The sequence below is a fragment of the Cyprinodon tularosa genome, unplaced genomic scaffold (genome assembly GCF_016077235.1).
Source record: "Cyprinodon tularosa strain WSP-4 unplaced genomic scaffold, ASM1607723v1 ctg238, whole genome shotgun sequence".
Lineage (NCBI taxonomy): Eukaryota > Metazoa > Chordata > Actinopteri > Cyprinodontiformes > Cyprinodontidae > Cyprinodon > Cyprinodon tularosa.
This window is the reverse complement of record NW_024038890.1, coordinates 776393-795995: the sequence shown is the minus strand read 5'-3', so window position 1 is coordinate 795995 and position 19603 is coordinate 776393. Positions and strand designations below refer to the sequence as shown.

The window sequence follows — 19603 nt, the reverse complement described above, 5'->3', positions numbered from 1 at the left end:
TTACAAATGTGTAAAAAGCAATAGCCTGGTTAAAGCTATTTTTTAACCCCTAAAGCGCAACCAAAAAGCATGTTTGGCAGACTAAAAGAAATGCTTATCTTTTGCTCCTCATTTTAATCTCTTACATGTATTTCTTATTATTTATTAGTAAATAAGTATTTCTTTATTATTATTATTATATTTATGACATTTATTTTCTTTATCCAGCAGGAGTTCGTTCGACTCATTATATCTGACACGATGACTACATATATTACGTTGCTGATTGGAGACTTTCTGAGAGCTGTGCTTGTCCGTTTTCTTAACCACTGCTGGTGTTGGGACCTGGAAGCTGGATTTGTGAGTCATCTTTCCCACAAACTGTACTTTACAAAAAGGTTTTTGTCATGAGGTGAGATAAAAAAGTCTTTAAGGTCCATCTGTGTTCTTTGTGACTTCTATAAAAGCCTTCATACTCTGAGTTTGATGTCAGTGGAAATGTCCTGGGCCTCATCTTCAACCAAGGAATGATATGGTAAGATGAAGATTTCTGATTGGTTGTTCATGTGTTGAATGGGAGTGAAACTTTGAGAAATATCTGAATGACACCAAAAATGATGAGAAAGTGTTGTGTGTCTTCCTGCAGGATGGGAGCTTTCTATGCCCCCTGCCTACCTGCTCTAAACCTGCTGAGGCTCCATGTGTCCATGTACCTGCAGTGCTGGGCTGTGATGTGCTGCAACGTTCCACAGGAGAGGGTCTTCAAAGCCTCAGGCTCCAACAACTTCTACATGGCCATGTTGTTGGTCATCCTCTTCCTGTCGACTCTGCCGGCCATTTACACAATTGTAACCATCCCTCCTTCTTTTGACTGCGGACCCTTCAGGTATTGATGCAGGATTGAGAGGTCTGCAGTGTGTTGTGTGAAATTCCTTTCTGTTTCAATCAGAGATGCCATCCTCTCTTTACAGTGGCAAGAACAGGATGTTTGATGTGATCCAGGAGACGTTGGAGTCTGACTTCCCAGCCTGGTTTAGTAAAGTGTTCAGCTATGCCTCTAACCCTGGACTGGTGCTACCCTTTATATTGCTCATGATGTGAGTTACCAGCATATTCCATGAATGTTCTGTTTTGTTCAAAATGATCAATACAGGGTCAAATATACACAAACTGCTGTGAAAAGTTTTTTTCTTTTTTTTTTTTTTACTTAAATGTTAAGGACCATCAGATACTTCTATCAACAACAACAAAATCCAAACCATAACAACTGAATGTTGCAACAGCAATCATGATTTCACTTTGACTAACCTAATTTTTTTGGAAAGCTGACACCGAATAACTGATTGCTATTTCACAATTAGAATCAACTAACAATTAAATTGAAATAATTAAAGCTGTCCGACAACACAAAATGGGCTAAAACATCTCCAAAAGTGGCAAATATTAATACTAAAGTGAAAAAAAAATTGCTGCCTATTTGTTTGGAAAGGGTTTTGGTATTTTAACAAAATACTGCTAGAGCAAATATTCACAAATTAAGAAAACATGGACGGTGTTAAAACCTTGGAGTAGCCGGCCTATATAAACAGCTCCAAGAGCGTATTGATGATGACTCATCGAGCAGGTCTTGGTGCTATTCTATTCTATTCTATTCTATTCTATTCTATTCTATTCTATTCTATTGAACTTTGCCTGGACTGCACTGATGATTTCAGAAAGTATACAGTGAAGATTCTCAGTCCTCCAGTTCATAGTCATTCTAAAAAAGAAAAAAAAAAAACAATCCACTGGACTTTGTTTCCAAGTTTGAAAATGTTTCGCTTCCCATCCAGGAAGCTTTTTCAATTAAAAATGTCAGAATAAACATTGAGTTCAAGGCTTTATAGAGTTGACCAAAACAAAGCCTTGTTTCAACCAGCCATCGCCATCCCCAACCCATACAGGTGAGTATAACCTATCACCAGGCCAACAATTCTCCGTAACCCCCCTTTCAGACACATAGACCAGTATCAGGTATTACAGGCTAGCAAAGAACCCGAAACGACTATGCATTCTTAAGGCGCCGTTTGTCCGGTTCAATTTGCATGTTTTCTAAGCCAAAACAAGGCTTTGTTTTTGGTCCACTCTATAAAGCCTCAAACTCAACACTATTTCTGACAATTTTATTTGAAAAAGCTTCGTAGATGGGAAGCTAAATGTCTTCAAACTTAGAAACAGTGTTCAGTGGATTGTTTTTTAACTTTTCTGATATGTTTTCTCCACCTCTTTCCTGCCTGAAAAAGACAAAAATCCCATATAATTTCGTTCACCTATTTTTGTTTCTAAAATGTTTTGCTACTGTTTGTTGCTTAATCCACCCCAAAAAATAATCATTCAATTAAACCACTTGATTTAATAGAATAATCAGACAAAACTACAAATAAATATAGTATAATATTTTTATACTTGTATAAAAGCTTTGATGATAATAATGATCTGTTTCTGTTATATTCTTTAGATTGGCCATTTATTACCTACAGTCTACGTCCAAAAGCTACAAAGAAGCAAACATAGAACTGAAGAAAAAGCTACAGATGGTAACCCAGCAATTAAATAATGTTATTTTCCTTATTTTATAGCTTTGCTTTGTTCTGAATGTGTATAGATAATGCTTTGATAAGACATTATACTGAAATACGACATTTTGTTCACAAATAATGTCTACCTAGTTCTACCTACTTTTACAATATCAATGTTTAAATTGCTTAAATATTTAATGGCTTTTTTCACTAGCAATGTAGAGGAGATACAGATTTTTAAGCACATTTTGCTGTAGTAATCGTAGTGAGTGCATAATAGCAATCACACCAGTAGAGGTCAGCAGAGTGAGGTTTCAGACTCAATGAATCCTCTAATTATAGCTTTACATGTTTTACCTATATACTGAAAAAACAGCAGAATGAGCAGCTTAAACATTTATGATCTGTATTAATTAAACACCTTTTCTAAAGCAAAATGAAGAAAACAAGAAAAAGAACAAACAAGCTGCACTGAAGGCTCAAATGGATCTGGAGGAGGCCAAAAAATCAGCATCTGAGGCTATGGAGCCGCAAAGGAACAACAATGCTTCAGTTCAAAGACAAGAGGGTGAGAAAACCAAAGCAGACTGAGCAACTGGACAGAAATGAAAGAAATGCTGGACTATAGAAATAATAAAAATGGTGTCTTTTAATTAATATAATACAGAAAATCATTACAGAGGTCACTTTTAAAGAATATAGCGTTATGTATTAGTAACTCATTATAGGGTTAATATCTTAAATATGGGGGAGTGTTGGTCTAGTGGGTTAGAGCAGTGAGCTTGTGCTCTGAAAAGGTTGCAAGTACCAATCCCTACAGCCTCCACCCTGGGTTCCTGAGCAACACCCTTAATGACTGTTTGCTCCCTGGGCGCCCCATAATGGCAGCCCACTGCTCCTCAAGGCGATGGGTCAAAATGCAGGGAACAAATTCCAATTAAGGGATTTTGATTCTAATGCTGTGGAGTTATGTGAAGTTAGACTCAGCAGTTTGTAACATAACTGGAGTCTTAACAGTCTTTGAATAAACACAGAGTATTAATTGTTACGAAGGGATTTTGCAAAAATATGCAACACAATAAATGATCAAAAACCTCTGAATGTAATTATTGGTTGAAAAGGGAACACTACACGTAGGGCCTATTTAAACTGCAGAATAATGGCATGCACTGTGAGTGATGACACTGTTTTCAATGCTCTGATTCGTATAAACACCATGAAAATTTAAAAGCCATTTAAATTAAATAAACTGGAGGCTAAATTATTTGCAGAGGTTTAAAAATAAACCTTTTCTTTCACCCATAGCAAACGATTAAGAAAACCACAACAGAAGTCGGAAGATGCATCATGGATGCAACCCTTCTGCTCGTGCTGACGACAGAGAACCACACCTCCCAGTTAGAGGACCTGGTCCCAGGACTTATCATAATGGCAACCATGGAAACCCAAGATATCTCCCTGGTTACCATCAGCAAAATGAGCCCAGTAGGATGTACAGGGTACCCAGTATGCAGAGACACTAAGAAAACAAAGACACAACCTGTCGCCATGAAAGCACTTTTAAAGCAGTTGGTGTTACAATCTGTCTTAGAATTAGTTTACATTTTAAACTGCAAACACTAAAGAATACTAAGTTTTTTAAATCACCATGACTTGACCTAAATGGATTTTTTTCAATTAAAGGGTTTATTTTAAATAATATTACATTGTGTATCTAAATCCACAGCCAACTTAACATCAATTTAAGAAACTGTAAAATTATAAATTTATCCATCTAAATTTCAGAAATTTCAGTTTTTTGCTTTTTTTTGCAGCTTTTCCAGCTTTAATTTATTCTCTACTTGGATTTTTACACAAAGTTTTCTTAAGATGTTAAACATTCATGATAAATTCCAGCTGTGTATTTATTAGTCGGTTTCAAACAAATAAAATAGCCTATTTATTTATCACTGTTTTGCATTGCTTAAATTCTCTCATTAAATCATCTCTTTATACATTTTGCCTGCTTGGGCTCTTAGACTGAGGGGAGCTGTTACAGGTCATTAGACACGGAGGCCAGTTAACTCCGCCAGGAATGCTTAAATAGATCCCTCACTCATCTGGGCTGATCAACAGATTAAACCTCCTTTTCTGAAAAATATTGCTTGGCACACTTTGTGGACTCTTTCTTGTTACAGTTCAGGGAAGTCCTTAAATAGTATCGTGAAGTGTGTAGTTATTAAAATGTGTATTTACAAAGATCTAACAGTTATCCTGTCAGTCAACCTATTATCTAGATCTAAAGGGACAATGTGCCGTTAACTCAGCTTTACTTGCATACATTAAAGTACATAAACTGAGCTTGTGCATTGTTTTCTGAAAACTAAGAGTCAGGTTGTGGCCGGTTTTCTACTGAGGTAAAGGTTTTGGCTCTCAATCAGGTAAGACAATCATTAAACATACAATTCTTCTACACTGTTGCTTTGAATAAATCCATTGCAAGTAAGCATCAATAATTAATACTGTTTTTATTAGAGATCCACTGACTGACAGACTGGACAGGAAAGAGGAGCCACACACTGTCAGTCACATCCCCTAATAAGGTTAGAGGAGACATTTTAGTATTAATTAGCATTGTCTGTGTGCTGCATACTCAGTCTAAATGTTACAGAAGAAGAAGAAGAGGAACATCAACCCTCAGATGTAACCTGTATTGCCCTCCTCCTTAGGTTTTGGTTCATTGCCAGTCTTTGTTCAGGCTGTGGCAAGAAACCAAACCGTAATGGATTGCAGCTTATTGGATGCCTGGGTTTCCTTTAATCATCTCTAGTTTACCACAGTAAATTAGAGAGTGGAGGTTGTACAAGCACTGATTTTACAGATTAAATTATAGCCAGCTTTAAGTTTGAGGGCTTAGACTGTTTCTGGTTGCTTCTTCCCATCTTACAGGTCAAACCTTTCAATCCTTTAGTCATATCTGGTAGCTGTATAGCAGCTAGCTGCTGCTTTTTTTCTTCTCCATTTCAAAATACTGTTTAAATACAACATTTCCTGGTCCAGGTTGCATTTTCTACAATGTGAGCTGTGATGTACAATAGATAGGCACATATCACCCACTCCTAATGTTATCATTGTGTTTAAGGTGTCCTTCTTCCGGGTGGATCATCAAAAAATAAGTGGTTCCCCTAATTGTCAATCATTCTGCTGATATGCAAGGCCATCCTACGTGCTTGTTCATTTTCACTTACCAGTGGTGAGTCTGACATAGTGGAAAATTGATTATCTTCTTTTGGAAAGTAAGCTTGTATGAGCGATGTTAACAACTTTTAAACAGAGTGTGCATGAGGAGAAATGGGCTCCTGCATGCGTTCAATAGGCTTTCCCTCTCGGAAGTGTGTATAGAGTTGTGCATGTGCAGTTTTTTATTTTTAAGTGGACAGGGTGGGTCTTTTCAAAAAATTTGCAAAAAACTCCACTATTCATTTAAGATCTTTTTCAGTCCACACTCCTTGCCACCTCTAAGCGGTACTAATGCATTCTTTATAATAGATGTGATGCAGGCATTGTACTGTTTATAGATGGTCTTCATTCAAGCTGACTGAGATTGACCACAATCAGGTTAAAGGGATAATGGTTGAGATTTTCATTCTCAGGACCTGCAAAGCTGCTAGTCATTACCAACTGCTTTGTATTGGTCCATCACTTAAAATCCCAGTAAAACAGATTAAAGTTTGTTGTAACGAGACAAAATTTAGAAAAGGTAGGGCTTGAAAGCATCAATACATATACAAGTGTCTGTGTCACCACAGAGATACATTGATTGGCACTGATTTAAAGGGGCCTTCTCACCATTTGAAAAAAACACCATGTGGTCATGTTAAAATAAATCAACTTACACTGTTTACTTTGTCTTAGATGTAAACATTGATATATGCCGTCGCCACCTGCTGGCAATACTTAATAACACATCCATTAACTTAGCAACTTTCAAGGCTTTAGTTCCCACTTCAATAAATACCACACGATTGTACTCTGAGTGCTAGCTGTATCGTATCCCTCTTTCATACATTTTATTGCAGTTTTTCACACTTTATTATAAGCTTTTTCTCTTTTTTATACACCAACACAGGGGAAATGCTAATTTGCTTGCCTCTATTAGCTACTTGTTAACTCTTGCATGCCCAGTATATCACCTTCAGTCTTGTGGATCTTGTTGAGGTATATACCAAAGTTTACTAAAAAACATAGCAAAAGAAAAGTGTAAATCAAACAAGTAGAATATGGTTACCTAACAGTGTGTCATAATCTAATTGGAAAGCCTTTGTAATCTTTTTATTCATTCTTTATTTATATATTTGTTTTAAACTCCCATGAAATAAAGAAAAAGGCTGGTGAAAAACCTTGCATTCATAAAAACCAAACAGATAAATGAACCAAATCCTTACTGTATACCTCCTTGGAAGCTGAAAAAGGGATGGAAAAAGCACTGCTTATCCAAGTTCCAGCCCCTCATAACTACAATACAGAATTTGAACACAAGAAAGACGAATACAAAGACAGACCCAAACAGAAGATTTCCAACCCAACACACCTCTTTCTCATATCGAAAGTATTTACATGCTACTAGAGTGAGCTACTGGTGTAGAAATCTGTTAAGTCATAGTATGTGATTAGGCTCCTTTAAAGTAGATTTGACAAACCAAGAACAGCAGCTCTGTAATGAAGTCACTGTCTCACACGAGTAAAACTCCACCTGTCTGTTCAGCTGACACCTTCCAGGTGAACACTCTGTACAGCATTTACTTGTATAGCAGGTTGTTTTCCTCCTCTATCAGGATTACGTCAAATTCCATCCAACTTTAATGTGTACTAGACTTTTTTTCTCCTAGGTGTCATCTTTCTGGGTGTTAGTTAAATGACAATGAGCGTGAGTGCCAAGTGCTAAAGCAGGTTCAATATGAGGAAGTTGTATATGACCAGAATAAGGGATAATAGAGAAAAAGTCTTCATACACTGAAGTTTGGGCAAATATCTGGCTGGGTAATAACAAACATAATGAATTATTAAATGTATATTGTCCCTTGTGTCTGTGGAGTAGTATCCACTAACATTTTGATTGACAGGTCCATTGTCTGAAAGACTCTCCTTCCTCATCCGTCTTCCTTTCATCGTCCAATAGGCTTAGAGCCTCCAGTGGTCACCAAGGAGCCCAGAACCGAAATGGCTCTAACAGTAGCACACCTGTTCCCGTTAGCGTGTGCAGTTTAACACCCTGTAATCTGACAGTGAATCAGCTGTACACTTTGGCTCATAAATGGAGAGAAGTCAACTTTGGATGTAAGGATTAACAGGAGGAGAAAAAGAAAGGAACGACTGGAAACAGCCTGGGAAAAATGCCTCCAAAAAGGAGAAACCATGAAATAGTTGATGTTGAAAATGGTGAGGGTTGTCTGCCAATAGAGTCAAAAAAGATACATATTTTTTTACTTTAAAAACTCCTTAAATTTAACCCCACAAGTGAATTGTATTTTAATCAATCTTGGTCTGTTTTGGATTACTTTTATAGTTGGGATTGATGTGGATGCTGAGCCTGAGAGTGACAGTGAAGGTGAGTAATTCAAGATAATTTATGATGAAGAGGGACATATCTTGTATTATTCTTCTTTTCTACTTCAATGCAAGGAAAACATGTAGTTAGTAACAAATGATAAGCTATTATGTCCTCATTTCGATTTATTTTTTATTTTTTGATTTTGTTTGCTTTTATTTGTTCGAATTTTTCTAACTAATTAGAAAACGTTAGGTCATTAATGCTTTATTTGGTTACATTGTGCAGATACAAACTATAATGCAATCATGGATTGCTTTTAAATGAATCAGTTCTAAATTATAAAATGACTCAGTGTAAGGTTATGCAACAATAAGATGAAGATTAGGAGTAAGATTTTTCTACAACTCTTTTTTTCAAAATGAGCTTTTAGATAAATGATTGCAAACTGCTATGATATTGTCTCCTTGACTAATCTGAATATTTATTTCTCACAGAAGAGGCAAGGAAAAGAAGTCGAAACAGGAGATCTAAGTCGCAACTTAGAGCAAAGAAAATCAGTGAAGACGAGGATGACGAGGAGGATGAGGAGGAGGAGACACCTAAACGACGAGGACGAAGGAAAGTGACCAAGACAGATGATGATGAGGATGAGACCCCTCAAAGACGAGGACGAAGGAAGAAGACCAAGATCCAAGACAGTGATGAAGAGGACGAGGGAGACAAACGAAGGGCAGCAAGGAAGGGATCAAAAGCCACCAAGAAGAAAGCTTCTAAGGAAGAGAGCGATGAGGAAAGTGAGGAAGATAGAGTCAGCAGAAAAAAAGCTGGGAGATCTGTGTCCAAAAAGGAGAAAGAGGAGCAGAATAATGGCAAGAAGGCAAATGTGAAAGGGAAAGATGAGGAGGATAAGAACAATAAGAAGAAAAAGAAGAAAAAGATGAGCAGGTGCAGCTGCCACAGACATAACTGCCTCTAATGTGCATGACTTATGCATCCAGATATTCTGCTTTCTACATGCAGCCTCTGCCAGTCGACTGCAAGACTGGTCACAAAGCGAAAAGAAGCTGTTTGAAAAAAGAGATAATAGTTTTTGTATAACATCTAAATGAGTCTGAAATCTAATATTAAATCAGTCCATATATCAATCAGAGGTTTTCAATCACAGGGCAATAAAAAAAAGCAGCAAAACAAATTAGAAGCTTTCCTGCAAAAGCAAATTATTAATTTTTATAAAAGATTTATAAAAGAAAATAGAAGTTTAAAGATAAACATATACGCTATGTCCCACTCTGTTCAAAACTAGACAGAAGGTCAAGTAAGGAAATTAATCTAATCCAAACAATAAATTAAGACAATTACAAACATCCCCTTAAATCTTTTTCCAAAAATGGTTTAGAAGAGATCAAGGGCTTTTAACTTCTGGTTGATAATAATTATTAATTACTATTGGAGGTTTCTCTTTGCCAGCATGAAAAAAAAAAAAAAAAAAAAAAACTGTTGACACTCATTGGACTGTTCAATGATTAAGAAAGTTTATAAATTTCCCTTGACTCTCATTTAAACTGCCTATAAATATGATCAATTAAAGCAAATATGAAACATTTGTGATGATGTTTCACTATATAATCCAGAGCAAACATGGATATTTTCACTGCCATTTAAAGAAGAGATGAATATTTTGAAAATGATCAGGAACAGCTCGGGAACCACCAAGGGCTCAGCCATCCATGAATGAGAAACTGTAGTTGTACCCGCTCAACTTTGTTTTATATTACCATTAACTGCAATACTGTGAGAAAGAAACTCCTGACTTGATACCTTATGCTCAACAGAGGTTTGGGTCAGGCAGATAAACAAGCCAGGTGTTATGTGGAAAACAGGTGTAATGACTGGATTTTAAAAATTGACCCATCATCAGCAAAACTGCGTTTCAGGGTAAGGTTTTCAAACTGAGTTGAGGGAATCCAAAAATCCAAAATGAGCTTGTATGCTGTCGCAGAGTTAATTGTACTGGAATTAAGAGGAAAAAACAAATTCTTTAAAAAGCAGCCAAACCTCATAATCTCCTTTGCATAAAACAATAACTCATATGATAAAGTCAGGAACCTTTCCTGGAAACTGCCAAAGCAAGACCTGTCTATCAGATTGCTGGACAAAGAGGATAACCTGCTATTTGGCTCATGTCTCACTCTCAGTTTTAATTGGTTTTTCCATTTTGCATCAGAATATTTAGTAGCAAGGATTTTATGATCAGTTTTATTACACAGGTGATATCTTACTGCAGTACCATGTTGGAAAATACTCAGGTCTGCAACTCATTTTTGTATAAATCTTTGTAGAGGCAATCCGCACGCCTTGGTCCTCAGAACATTTGGAAATAAACTGTAGTAAATATTATTTGTGTAATCTTTAGCCTGTGTGGACAAAAGCACACCTGGATTAAATCTAGACTAATTTATAGAATAATAACACTTTTATGTTGTTGTTATTCTAATGTGGAAAAAAATCTGCATATAGAAGGATTAAAAAACCTAATATTAGTAAAGCACTGAACTTATTGTGAGTAAAATTAAAAGTTTCCACCACTTTGTTAAGTGAGCTGAAGACTTTTGGACCAAATACAAAATATTTAAAGTTTAAAAACATAGCTGGAGATGAAGCTTGGTTTAGATAATTTAAAAAATCCACTTTTCTCAAATTCTACTGCAACAGACTTAATTCTTGTCAAACTATTACTCGTTTACCTTCCTAAAACATTTTTAGGTTTAGCTTTTTAAGTCTGATATGATTTTCTGATTAATAGTTTTGAACGCTACTATGATCATGACGACAGACATTTATGCTCTTTTCAGCAGCTCTTCCTCCTCTTCTTCATCCTCCGACTCTGATGAGGAATCATTGTCAGAGGGAGAAATTGAAGCTCTGAAGGAACAGGTGGAGGAGAAGAAGAAGCTGATTGCTACTTTAAGGAACAAACCTTGGCGCATGCAGAAGAGGCTCTCACTGCTCAAGTAAAAAGAAAAACTCAACCCTTTCAGCGAAGTTACATTTTTGTTTTCTTAGTCATGGTCGCATGGGGTTGTACGGGAGAGGTTGGCAATCGATGCATACAAGTTTGCATGAAAGAGACATGATAGATGAGAAGCCATATTTTTCAGTCATACATGTAATTTAATTCATGCATTTAAAAAAAATGTCAGTCAGACCTGTCTGACTGATTTGACCATTTCAATTTACCAGTGAAATGTTTTCTATAAGCTTTATAGTAGAAATTAATTTATGCCTTTGCTGATTTTTTCTTTCTCTTATTGGACCAACAGGGAGGCCCAGGAATTTGTTGAAAAGTTTGAAGGAGCTCTTGGGAAAGGGAAAGGCAGGAGACTATATGCTTTCAAAGTCATGATGACTAAAGTAATAAACCTGTGAAGCTTAGCTTATTTTAACCATAACTGATTTATATGGTAGAGATATAATTAAAATGTTAAAAACCTCTTTCTTCAAGAAACTCATCAAATTTAATCGTGATTTTGAGAACTTCAAAACGGCCTGTATACCCTGGGAGAGGAAGATAAAGGAAGTAGAAAGTTAGTACCTGAGATCCATTTTCTGTTAAAGTCTACTACTAAGACTGCTTTCTTTCTAAGTCACATTTCTTGTCTTTATAACCCCAGGTCATTTTGGATCATCCGTAGCATCATATTTCCTTTTTTTGAGGTGGATGTATGGTTTAAACCTGGTCCTTTTTGGGTTCATGTTTGGCCTGGTGGTGCTCCCTGAGGTAAGACTCTCCTGACACTCACTGTTAACACAAAAACTCTCAGCTTTCTCTCTTCAAGCTGTCCTTTTTCTCCTTTGTGTTTAGGTTCTTATGGGTCTTCCTTATGGCTCCATTCCCAGGAAAACTGTCCCCAGAGAGGAACAGGATACAGCGATGGACTTCTCTGTCCTTCTCGACTTTGGGGTGAGGATTTATTTTACATACAGAATTTCTGGTGTGTTGGTGTTATCTTAGAAACAGACATGTCTGTTTAATAATGGTTAAGTCAGTTTAAACTTGGATCCAGTTGGTTAATCGTAATTTAAGCAGAGCTAGATAGATGACAGAGAGCTGTAATAGACACCACTCTGTTGAATCATCATCTCCATGTAGAAGTATTTGGGTATTTGGTCCCACGGGAGTAATAAGACTAAATAATGATTCAAAGATCTTGCTATTGGTGGTTGAGCATGATGTTTGTATTCTTGTGCAATAGAATAGTAAAATGCAACTTGTTAGCTGAAAAATTTATGTCGTTAACAGGGTTACTGCCAATACTCTATTCTGTTCTATGGATTCTACAACAATGATCGAACAATCGGGCTGCTGAAGTTCAGACTCCCTCTGTCTTACCTCCTTACGAGTGTCGGTATATTCGGATACAGCTTGTTGGTTGTCATCAGAACGTATGAGAAACATCGACATGCAGGACGGTTGCCCTCGGAGTTTGGATAAATGTGGCTGATGGCCGTTATCTTCGCAGGATGGCTCGCAACGCCAACGAAGGAGGAGACGGGGGAGAAGAGGGGGACTTCATCTTTAGCTGGAAGATGTTCACCAGCTGGGATTATCTGATAGGAAACCCAGAGACAGCAGACAACAAGTATGCATCCATAACTACCAGCTTCAAGGTTAGCAGGTGTGTGTGTTCATGGTTATGCTAATGTTTCTAAAAAGATCTAATGGCATTTTTAAAATCAAGTTTTGGAGTATGTAAGAAATAACCTAATGGGTCCTAAGTGTTGGAGTTATGTTTAAGATAAGAGACATACAGTGGTAATGTATGTTTGACAGCTGTCATCCGTTCTCTAGGAATCGATTGTAGATGAACAGGAGAACCAAAAAGATGAGAATATCCACCTTCGGCGTTTCCTCAGGGTTTTTGCAAATTTTCTGATCCTGTGCAGCCTCGGTGGCAGTGGATATCTCATCTACTTTGTGGTGAAACGTTCTCAAGACTTTGCTAAGGTGGACCCCAAAACCCTTACGTGGTTTGAAAAAAATGAGGCAAGTCTATACAACCTGAAGATGAACATGAGAGACACAATTGAGATCACTAACTAACCCCCGATCTCTGGTGTTTCAGGTGGAGTTTGTGATGTCACTGCTGGGGCTTGTTTGTCCTCCTCTCTTTGAAACCATCGCAGAGTTGGAAGACTATCATCCTCGTATTGCCCTTAAATGGCAACTGGGACGCATCTTTGCCCTTTTCCTTGGAAATCTTTACACGTTTCTCTTTGCCCTCTTTGATGAGGTTACAGCCAAGGTATGCTGTTGTACACAAACCTGCAAAACTGATAAAATGGTTTCAAACGGATCTGAAGTAATTTCCCCAAACTCTGGAACCTTCAGGCGGATTTTATAAAACTTGCTCAGAAAAGTCAGACTGGGTTAAATAAGGCTAAATTAATAAATTAAGCTGGTTTTCTAAAACAGCCCTCAGATTCTAAAACCATTTTACAGGTATTCTGACAAATTTTATTAAAGCCTCACTTTAATTTGGTGTCACTTTAGAACTGAAAGTTTAAAAAAAGCATGGAACTCTTTTCACGCCACATTTTGTCTCGTTTCATCCAAAATATTTATTATTTCTGTGGAAACACAAAATGTATTATTTCAAATCCAAGTGGTGCATCTTGTCCTGCATGTTCAATATTTATTTCCTTGCTATTAAATGCACAAAAAATATGTCCTTTCAACAGATTCTTCCCAGCTGACCTATGCATCTTTACAGTTAGTCAAGATGAGCTATTCCGCTATTTGACATTTTCTCCACTTGAAGCTCTCCTTGTTCAATCTGTCAGTTTTTAATATTGGTTTATGCCCTGACCAATCTTTGAAACTTTTTAAAAACCTTTTTCAGTCTATTAGCTCTTTTCTTTGGTCTCTATTACTCTATTTGTTCTCTGGTGTTCGCTAAATGATTGTAAAGCAGTCACAGAAGAGTTTAATTTATACTGAGATTAAATTAAACACGGGTCTCTATTACACCTCTTTCTACACCTCTACTTTTTTTTTTACAGCACTTTGAATAGTCTTGTCACTATATAAATTAATTTGCCTTGAATTATACCAAAATGAAAACACATAACCTGAAATTGTTTAAATGAAATTATCTATACGGTGGTGCTCCCTGTTAGGTACAGTAGAATCCATATATTTTAATTTATATTAATAATTTGCTGTAATGCAAAAATAACTGAAAAAGGAAACAAGAGGAAAAAATAAATGCAAAATAGTTACTTTCTGACTTTCTATCATGTCTAATTTTAGTTAATATTTTTTTTTCAATAAATGGAAAACCATTGAAAAGAGCTGTTGGTGGTATCAGCATTATAGTTTGCAATCACACCAATGTGTTTTCTACCAAGATTCTTTATTAATTTAACCCAAAACACAAAATGTGTTTAAATTACATTAACTAAGCTGCATAAATCATGTTCCTGTTGATTATATTTCTAGCTGGAAACTGAAAAATCAATCAAGAATGCCACTGAATGGGCTTATCAGCAATACTTCGCCAACTACAGCTTGTTCTACAACACCACAGATGTGCCACCTCCAAATGTGGCCCCTGCAGATGTCATCAGGGGTCCCTGCTGGGAGACTGGAGTTGGACGAGTCAGCACTGATGTTATATATTGTTCAGTATTGATTTAAAAGCACAAAAAGATGCCCTGCTTTCTCTAAAGAATAACCAACTGTTTATTTGATTTTTTGGAACATATTTGTTAATCTTTTCCCTCTGCAGGAATTTGTGAAGCTTACTGTTTCAGATGTGCAGGTTACCTATTTGACTATCCTTGTTGGTGACTTTGCACGTGCCGTCATTGTCCGCTTCCTCAACTATTGCTGGTGCTGGGACCTGGAAGCTGGATTTGTGAGTACTAATCAAATATGTATAGCAAAGTGCAGCACCATTTAAAAATACAATTGTTTGGTTATCCAAAGGAGAAGTTATTTCATTGTATGTATGTTTTCTGGTGTCCTTAATTCCTATATACTCATCTCTACATGCATCCTTTTACTGCCGTACTACTTAGTATAACCTTTCATGATTAATTCATTGTTCGTGTTAACACAGAAAAAAGTTTGCACCAGCTTGAAGTAAACCTGATATAGTACAAGTGACATCTTGCAAGACAGGCGATCCTAAGCTTTAAGGGTAACAGGAGATTGAAATGAGATCTTAATTACAGAGAGGGAGATAGATAAAGGGAGACAGAGACAGATTGACAAAGGGAGCAGGAAATACAAAGTGTATTGACCTGCTGTTTTTAATTCAGGTCAAGAAGTAATCTTGCTGTTATGTTTTTTTGTAGCCTTCATATGGAGAATTTGACATCAGTGGAAATGTCCTAGGTCTTGTCTTCAATCAAGGAATGATATGGTAAATTCATTTTATTAGTATATTAGGATAAGGATTATTAGATTGAAGAGGATTATTAAACTGAATTAAAAAAAATGTATACCATGAATGCCAATAGACTGCTTTTAAAATCACATTTCTACATTTGTGGTCATGCTTAGGATGGGAGCATTTTATGCTCCTGGTCTAGTGGGCATCAATGTCCTGCGGCTCTTGACCTCCATGTATTATCAGTCCTGGGCAGTGATGGCCTGCAATGTTCCTCATGAGCGAGTGTTTAAAGCCTCACGCTCCAATAACTTCTACATGGGCTTGCTGCTGCTGGTGCTGTTTCTTAGCCTGCTTCCTGTTGTCTACTCAATGATGACATTGGCCCCATCCTTCGACTGCGGACCATTCAGGTAAGTAGGTGTGTATGATTGGGAATAATAAATAAAAATTCCTAGTTGTGATTACAGCTTTAAAGGTTCCCTAAAGTCTGTTAGAGAATAATCTTGGCTATATATACTCAAGTTAGTTTATTAGGTATCTCTGTTCAGTTTCTTGGTTATTTAAACAGTGAATCACAGGTTGCATGGTAGGGACGTAATGCATGTTGTGCTGTAATCATGGTAAAAACAGCTGGCTGAGATTTGAAATCGGCTTAAATAAGAAAGACTGGTTTGAGATGGATAGAAAGGCAAAATTAACCTTAGTCTTGTGGCTATTATCCTTTGCATTTATCCAAACAAACAGCCACCCTAGCACAATCAGGATTTTATGCAGGTTAAAAATAAATAATCAATGTCCATATTGGAGGATGTGTTTTAGTAAATTTACTTACCATTGTTGGCAAACTTACAGACAGTCGTGATCCCCTGCAGCCCCTCCTAATACTGGAAAAATGCCTATACCCTGGTCTTTCTGGCTCACCCATGTCACCTGACCTTCCTATGCACGCCTCTCAGATCCCAAAAGTTATAGGAATAAACATAAGCAAAACTGAAAAATAACTTGAACGCAAAGTAATCAACTTTTAGAAATCACCAAACATAAAATACTGTCTCTTGATACTCCAATCATTGACCCTTGAAGACTAACGAACTAAAACAGCAGAGCACCACTACAATCAGAAAATCCCACAGAAGGTCCTTGTAACTTGTGTTGTGCCGATGCACTTTTTGGCCCTGATACTGATATCGATACCTGGCTGTGCAATATTGGCTGATACCGATACCATACTGATACCATCTGTTTGAAATTGATGTGTGTGTGTATATATAAAGAACTGGATACTACTTGGATGTAAAAGAATTGCTATCATGGCTTTGTCAATCTGCTGCCTACCTTTGTGAAGCAGGAAAAAGACTAATACAAAGTGAATCCAGTAGAACTTTTTATTGCCTACCTGGAATGGATGACAATAGTTGAATAAACTTTTGGCTCTCAAGATGGTATCGGTGCCCTATTTGCTGGTACTCGCCGATACTGATACCGACTCCATTTTAGTGCTGGATCAGGGCCCTGCCAGATACTGGTATCGGTATCGGTTCAAAACTACTTGTAACACAATGAAGTTTGGATAACTCAGGCGTGACAATAGGAACTGAATTCGCTTCACTCAACATGAAAACCTTATCCTAGCTTGAATCAACAACTGAGGCAGTAGAGAATCATTTCTTGTTGGACTTTACGCCCCTTAGCCTAAAATAAACACCACAATCTTTCTATGTGACTATTGTTGCTGACTATGTCCATCTCTTTACAACCTCTATCCCCTGATGCCTATTTTCAGCAGGTTAGTTTTCATCCAGGCAAAGCTGAAATTATCCCAAACTGCTTTCTTAAATAAATGAACTCTCTGCACCATGGATGTGCAGCTAACAAATCAACAATGAATCTGTGATGCAATCATACAAATATAGACCAAAGTGACCAAGTAACTTAAAGGAGAATTCCGGTTTTTAACACTTTTAGCCCATTTTCTGTAGTGTCCAGGATGAAATCGAATGATCGACACCAAAATTTTGACAATTGGTCCTGTCTCTGCTTTTTGGCTCATTTAGAATCCACCCCTGGCTGCTTCAGAATGGCTTCCATAGTGCATGTCCGATAATGTCCTTAAAACAACCTTAAACGTTCTTTTTTTTAAATATGCTACTCACCGGGTCGTCAGCGCTGTTCAATGACGTTCCAAAAAAAGTTTCGTAAAGAAAAAACGTTCCTGTAGTGTTTTATTTAGCATTTTGTAAATCCCATTGAGTTCTGTTGGAATAGTCAATATTCCCCTGCCACCGGAAACGGCAATGGGGCCTGTTTACACAGTTGTAGTCTTTTCGCTTCACTCTGTGTACTCCGACGTCGAGGTGCTAACGTCTCCGTTAAACACTTTAAAAAACTCTGAAAATGGAATACGAAAGGTGGATTCTTGATTCTCGACGTCGGAGTACACAGAGTGAAGCGAAAAGACTACAACTGTGTAAACAGGCCCTATTTCCGTTTCCGGTATCAGGGGAATATTGACTATTCCAACAGAACTCAATGGGATTTACAAAATGCTAAATAAAACACTACAGGAACGTTTTTTCTTTACGAAACTTTTTTTGGAACGTCATTGAACAGCGCTGACGACCCGGTGAGTAGCATATTTTAAAAAAAGAACGTTTAAGGTTGTTTTAAGGACATTATCGGACATGCACTATGGAAGCCATTCTGAAGCAGCCAGGGGTGGATTCTAAATGAGCCAAAAAGCAGAGACAGGACCAATTGTCAAAATTTTGGTGTCGATCATTCGATTTCATCCTGGACACTACAGAAAATGGGCTAAAAGTGTTAAAAACCGGAATTCTCCTTTAAGCGATGTGTTTTTTTTTTCTGTTAAAATGTCAACCTCAAATTTGATTAATCCTTTCAGACAATAACAGTCTATGTTTGCTTAATCTCTGATTTAGCTGAACCACTAATCTAAAGAGATGCTAAACTATTGTGAAATATTTTAACATGTTCCTTCAGTGGTCAAGAGAAGATGTATGATGTGGTAATAGAGACTATTGAGCAGGATCTACCAGCTTTTATTGGGAACATCTTTACATATGCTAGCAACCCTGGGCTCATTATGCCTGCTATCCTCCTTATGATGTAAGTAAAACTTAAATATTAGACAAAAAATTAACAAATTAAATGTTGTTTTTCTGTCTGCCAAAAAAAGGTTTTATTTTTTCACATGTCAATTGACTGTGAATTATCCATTTTCTGTTTGTGTCTTTCAAGTCTGTCTTTAGACTCTTTAAGTTAATCTGAATTATCCACATCTGCAATAATTTTTAGTATAAGCTTTTTCTGCTTCACAGATTGGCCATCTACTATTTGAACACAGTGTCAAAAGCATACCAACAAACAAATATTGACCTGAGGAAGAAGATGAAAATGGTCAGTATTGGTGTGGTTTTTGTTCTCTTTTAATTTTTAAAAGTGTTTTGTTTTTTTGTCTGCTAAACTGGTTCGTATTTCAGGCTCGAGAAGATGAGAAGAATAGGAGGAACAACAAGGATAGCACTAATCAAGTAATGAAAGACTTGGAAGACCTGCTGCCAAATAAATCTCTAGCGCCGCCTCCAGCTGAGGAGGAGAAAGTTTCTGGTACACAATGTTCAAATGTTTTTTTTAATACATTATTATAACATATATTTAGATTAACCCTTACCTTTTTTTTTCTCACTTGTCTTTTCAGAGGTTGTAGTTGACAAGCACAGCAAATCAACTAAGACAAAGCCTGGCACAGCAGGAAAAGGAGTGAATGTACAAAAGGAGGTATCGCTGGCTGCCCCCAACCCTAAGGGGCCAGTCACCCGGGCCCCTGGGCCAAGAGGAGGGCCTCCTGGAAACATGAGGTCGCCTCAACCAGGCCCTGGAAGAGGCAGAGGTCAGACTGCAGCTCCGAGAAGATGAAAACAACATGACAACAGATAAAATGGCCGACTCCATGGAAAGAGGAAAAACAATGTGTCATTTTTTTTCTTATTAAATGGACCCTTTTGTATGTTTGTCAAATGTTCACATATGAGCTTAATAAATGTAGCAAAAGACTACTATTTTCATTGTAAAAAAATATTTCTAACGTAAATATTTATTGAATATTTTGGGGGGATTAT

General features: G+C 37.1%; 2 protein-coding genes across 4 annotated transcripts; both read left to right on the top strand.

Annotated features, from left to right (window-relative positions):
* The first annotated feature begins 202 nt into the window (after nt 1–202).
* Nucleotides 203–4190, top strand: LOC119784946 (transmembrane channel-like protein 1). Of its 2 annotated transcripts, XM_038287260.1 has the most exons (7): nt 203–339; nt 447–514; nt 626–865; nt 951–1076; nt 2477–2555; nt 2970–3105; nt 3843–4190. In XM_038287260.1, the coding sequence occupies exons 1-7, from the start codon at nt 241–243 to the stop codon at nt 3851–3853; spliced, it is 759 nt and encodes a 252-aa protein (XP_038143188.1). In that variant the 5' UTR covers nt 203–240; the 3' UTR covers nt 3854–4190. The 2 variants fall into 2 exon arrangements, with proteins under 2 accessions (XP_038143188.1, XP_038143187.1); XM_038287259.1 differs by lacking the exon at nt 3843–4190 and having other exon boundaries at nt 2970–3190.
* Nucleotides 4191–7727: 3537 nt separating this feature from the next.
* tmc2b (transmembrane channel-like 2b) lies at nt 7728–19532 on the top strand. Of its 2 annotated transcripts, none has more exons than XM_038287257.1 (20): nt 7728–7955; nt 8083–8124; nt 8562–9012; nt 10923–11078; nt 11388–11478; nt 11570–11651; nt 11739–11845; nt 11930–12028; nt 12368–12510; nt 12588–12735; nt 12917–13111; nt 13191–13370; nt 14567–14725; nt 14856–14984; nt 15427–15494; nt 15635–15874; nt 18465–18590; nt 18803–18881; nt 18965–19091; nt 19183–19532. In XM_038287257.1, exons 1-20 carry the CDS (start codon nt 7910–7912, stop codon nt 19398–19400), a joined length of 2886 nt encoding a protein of 961 aa, XP_038143185.1. In that variant the 5' UTR covers nt 7728–7909; the 3' UTR covers nt 19401–19532. The 2 variants fall into 2 exon arrangements, with proteins under 2 accessions (XP_038143185.1, XP_038143184.1); XM_038287256.1 differs by having other exon boundaries at nt 10920–11078.
* The last annotated feature ends 71 nt before the right edge of the window (nt 19533–19603 follow it).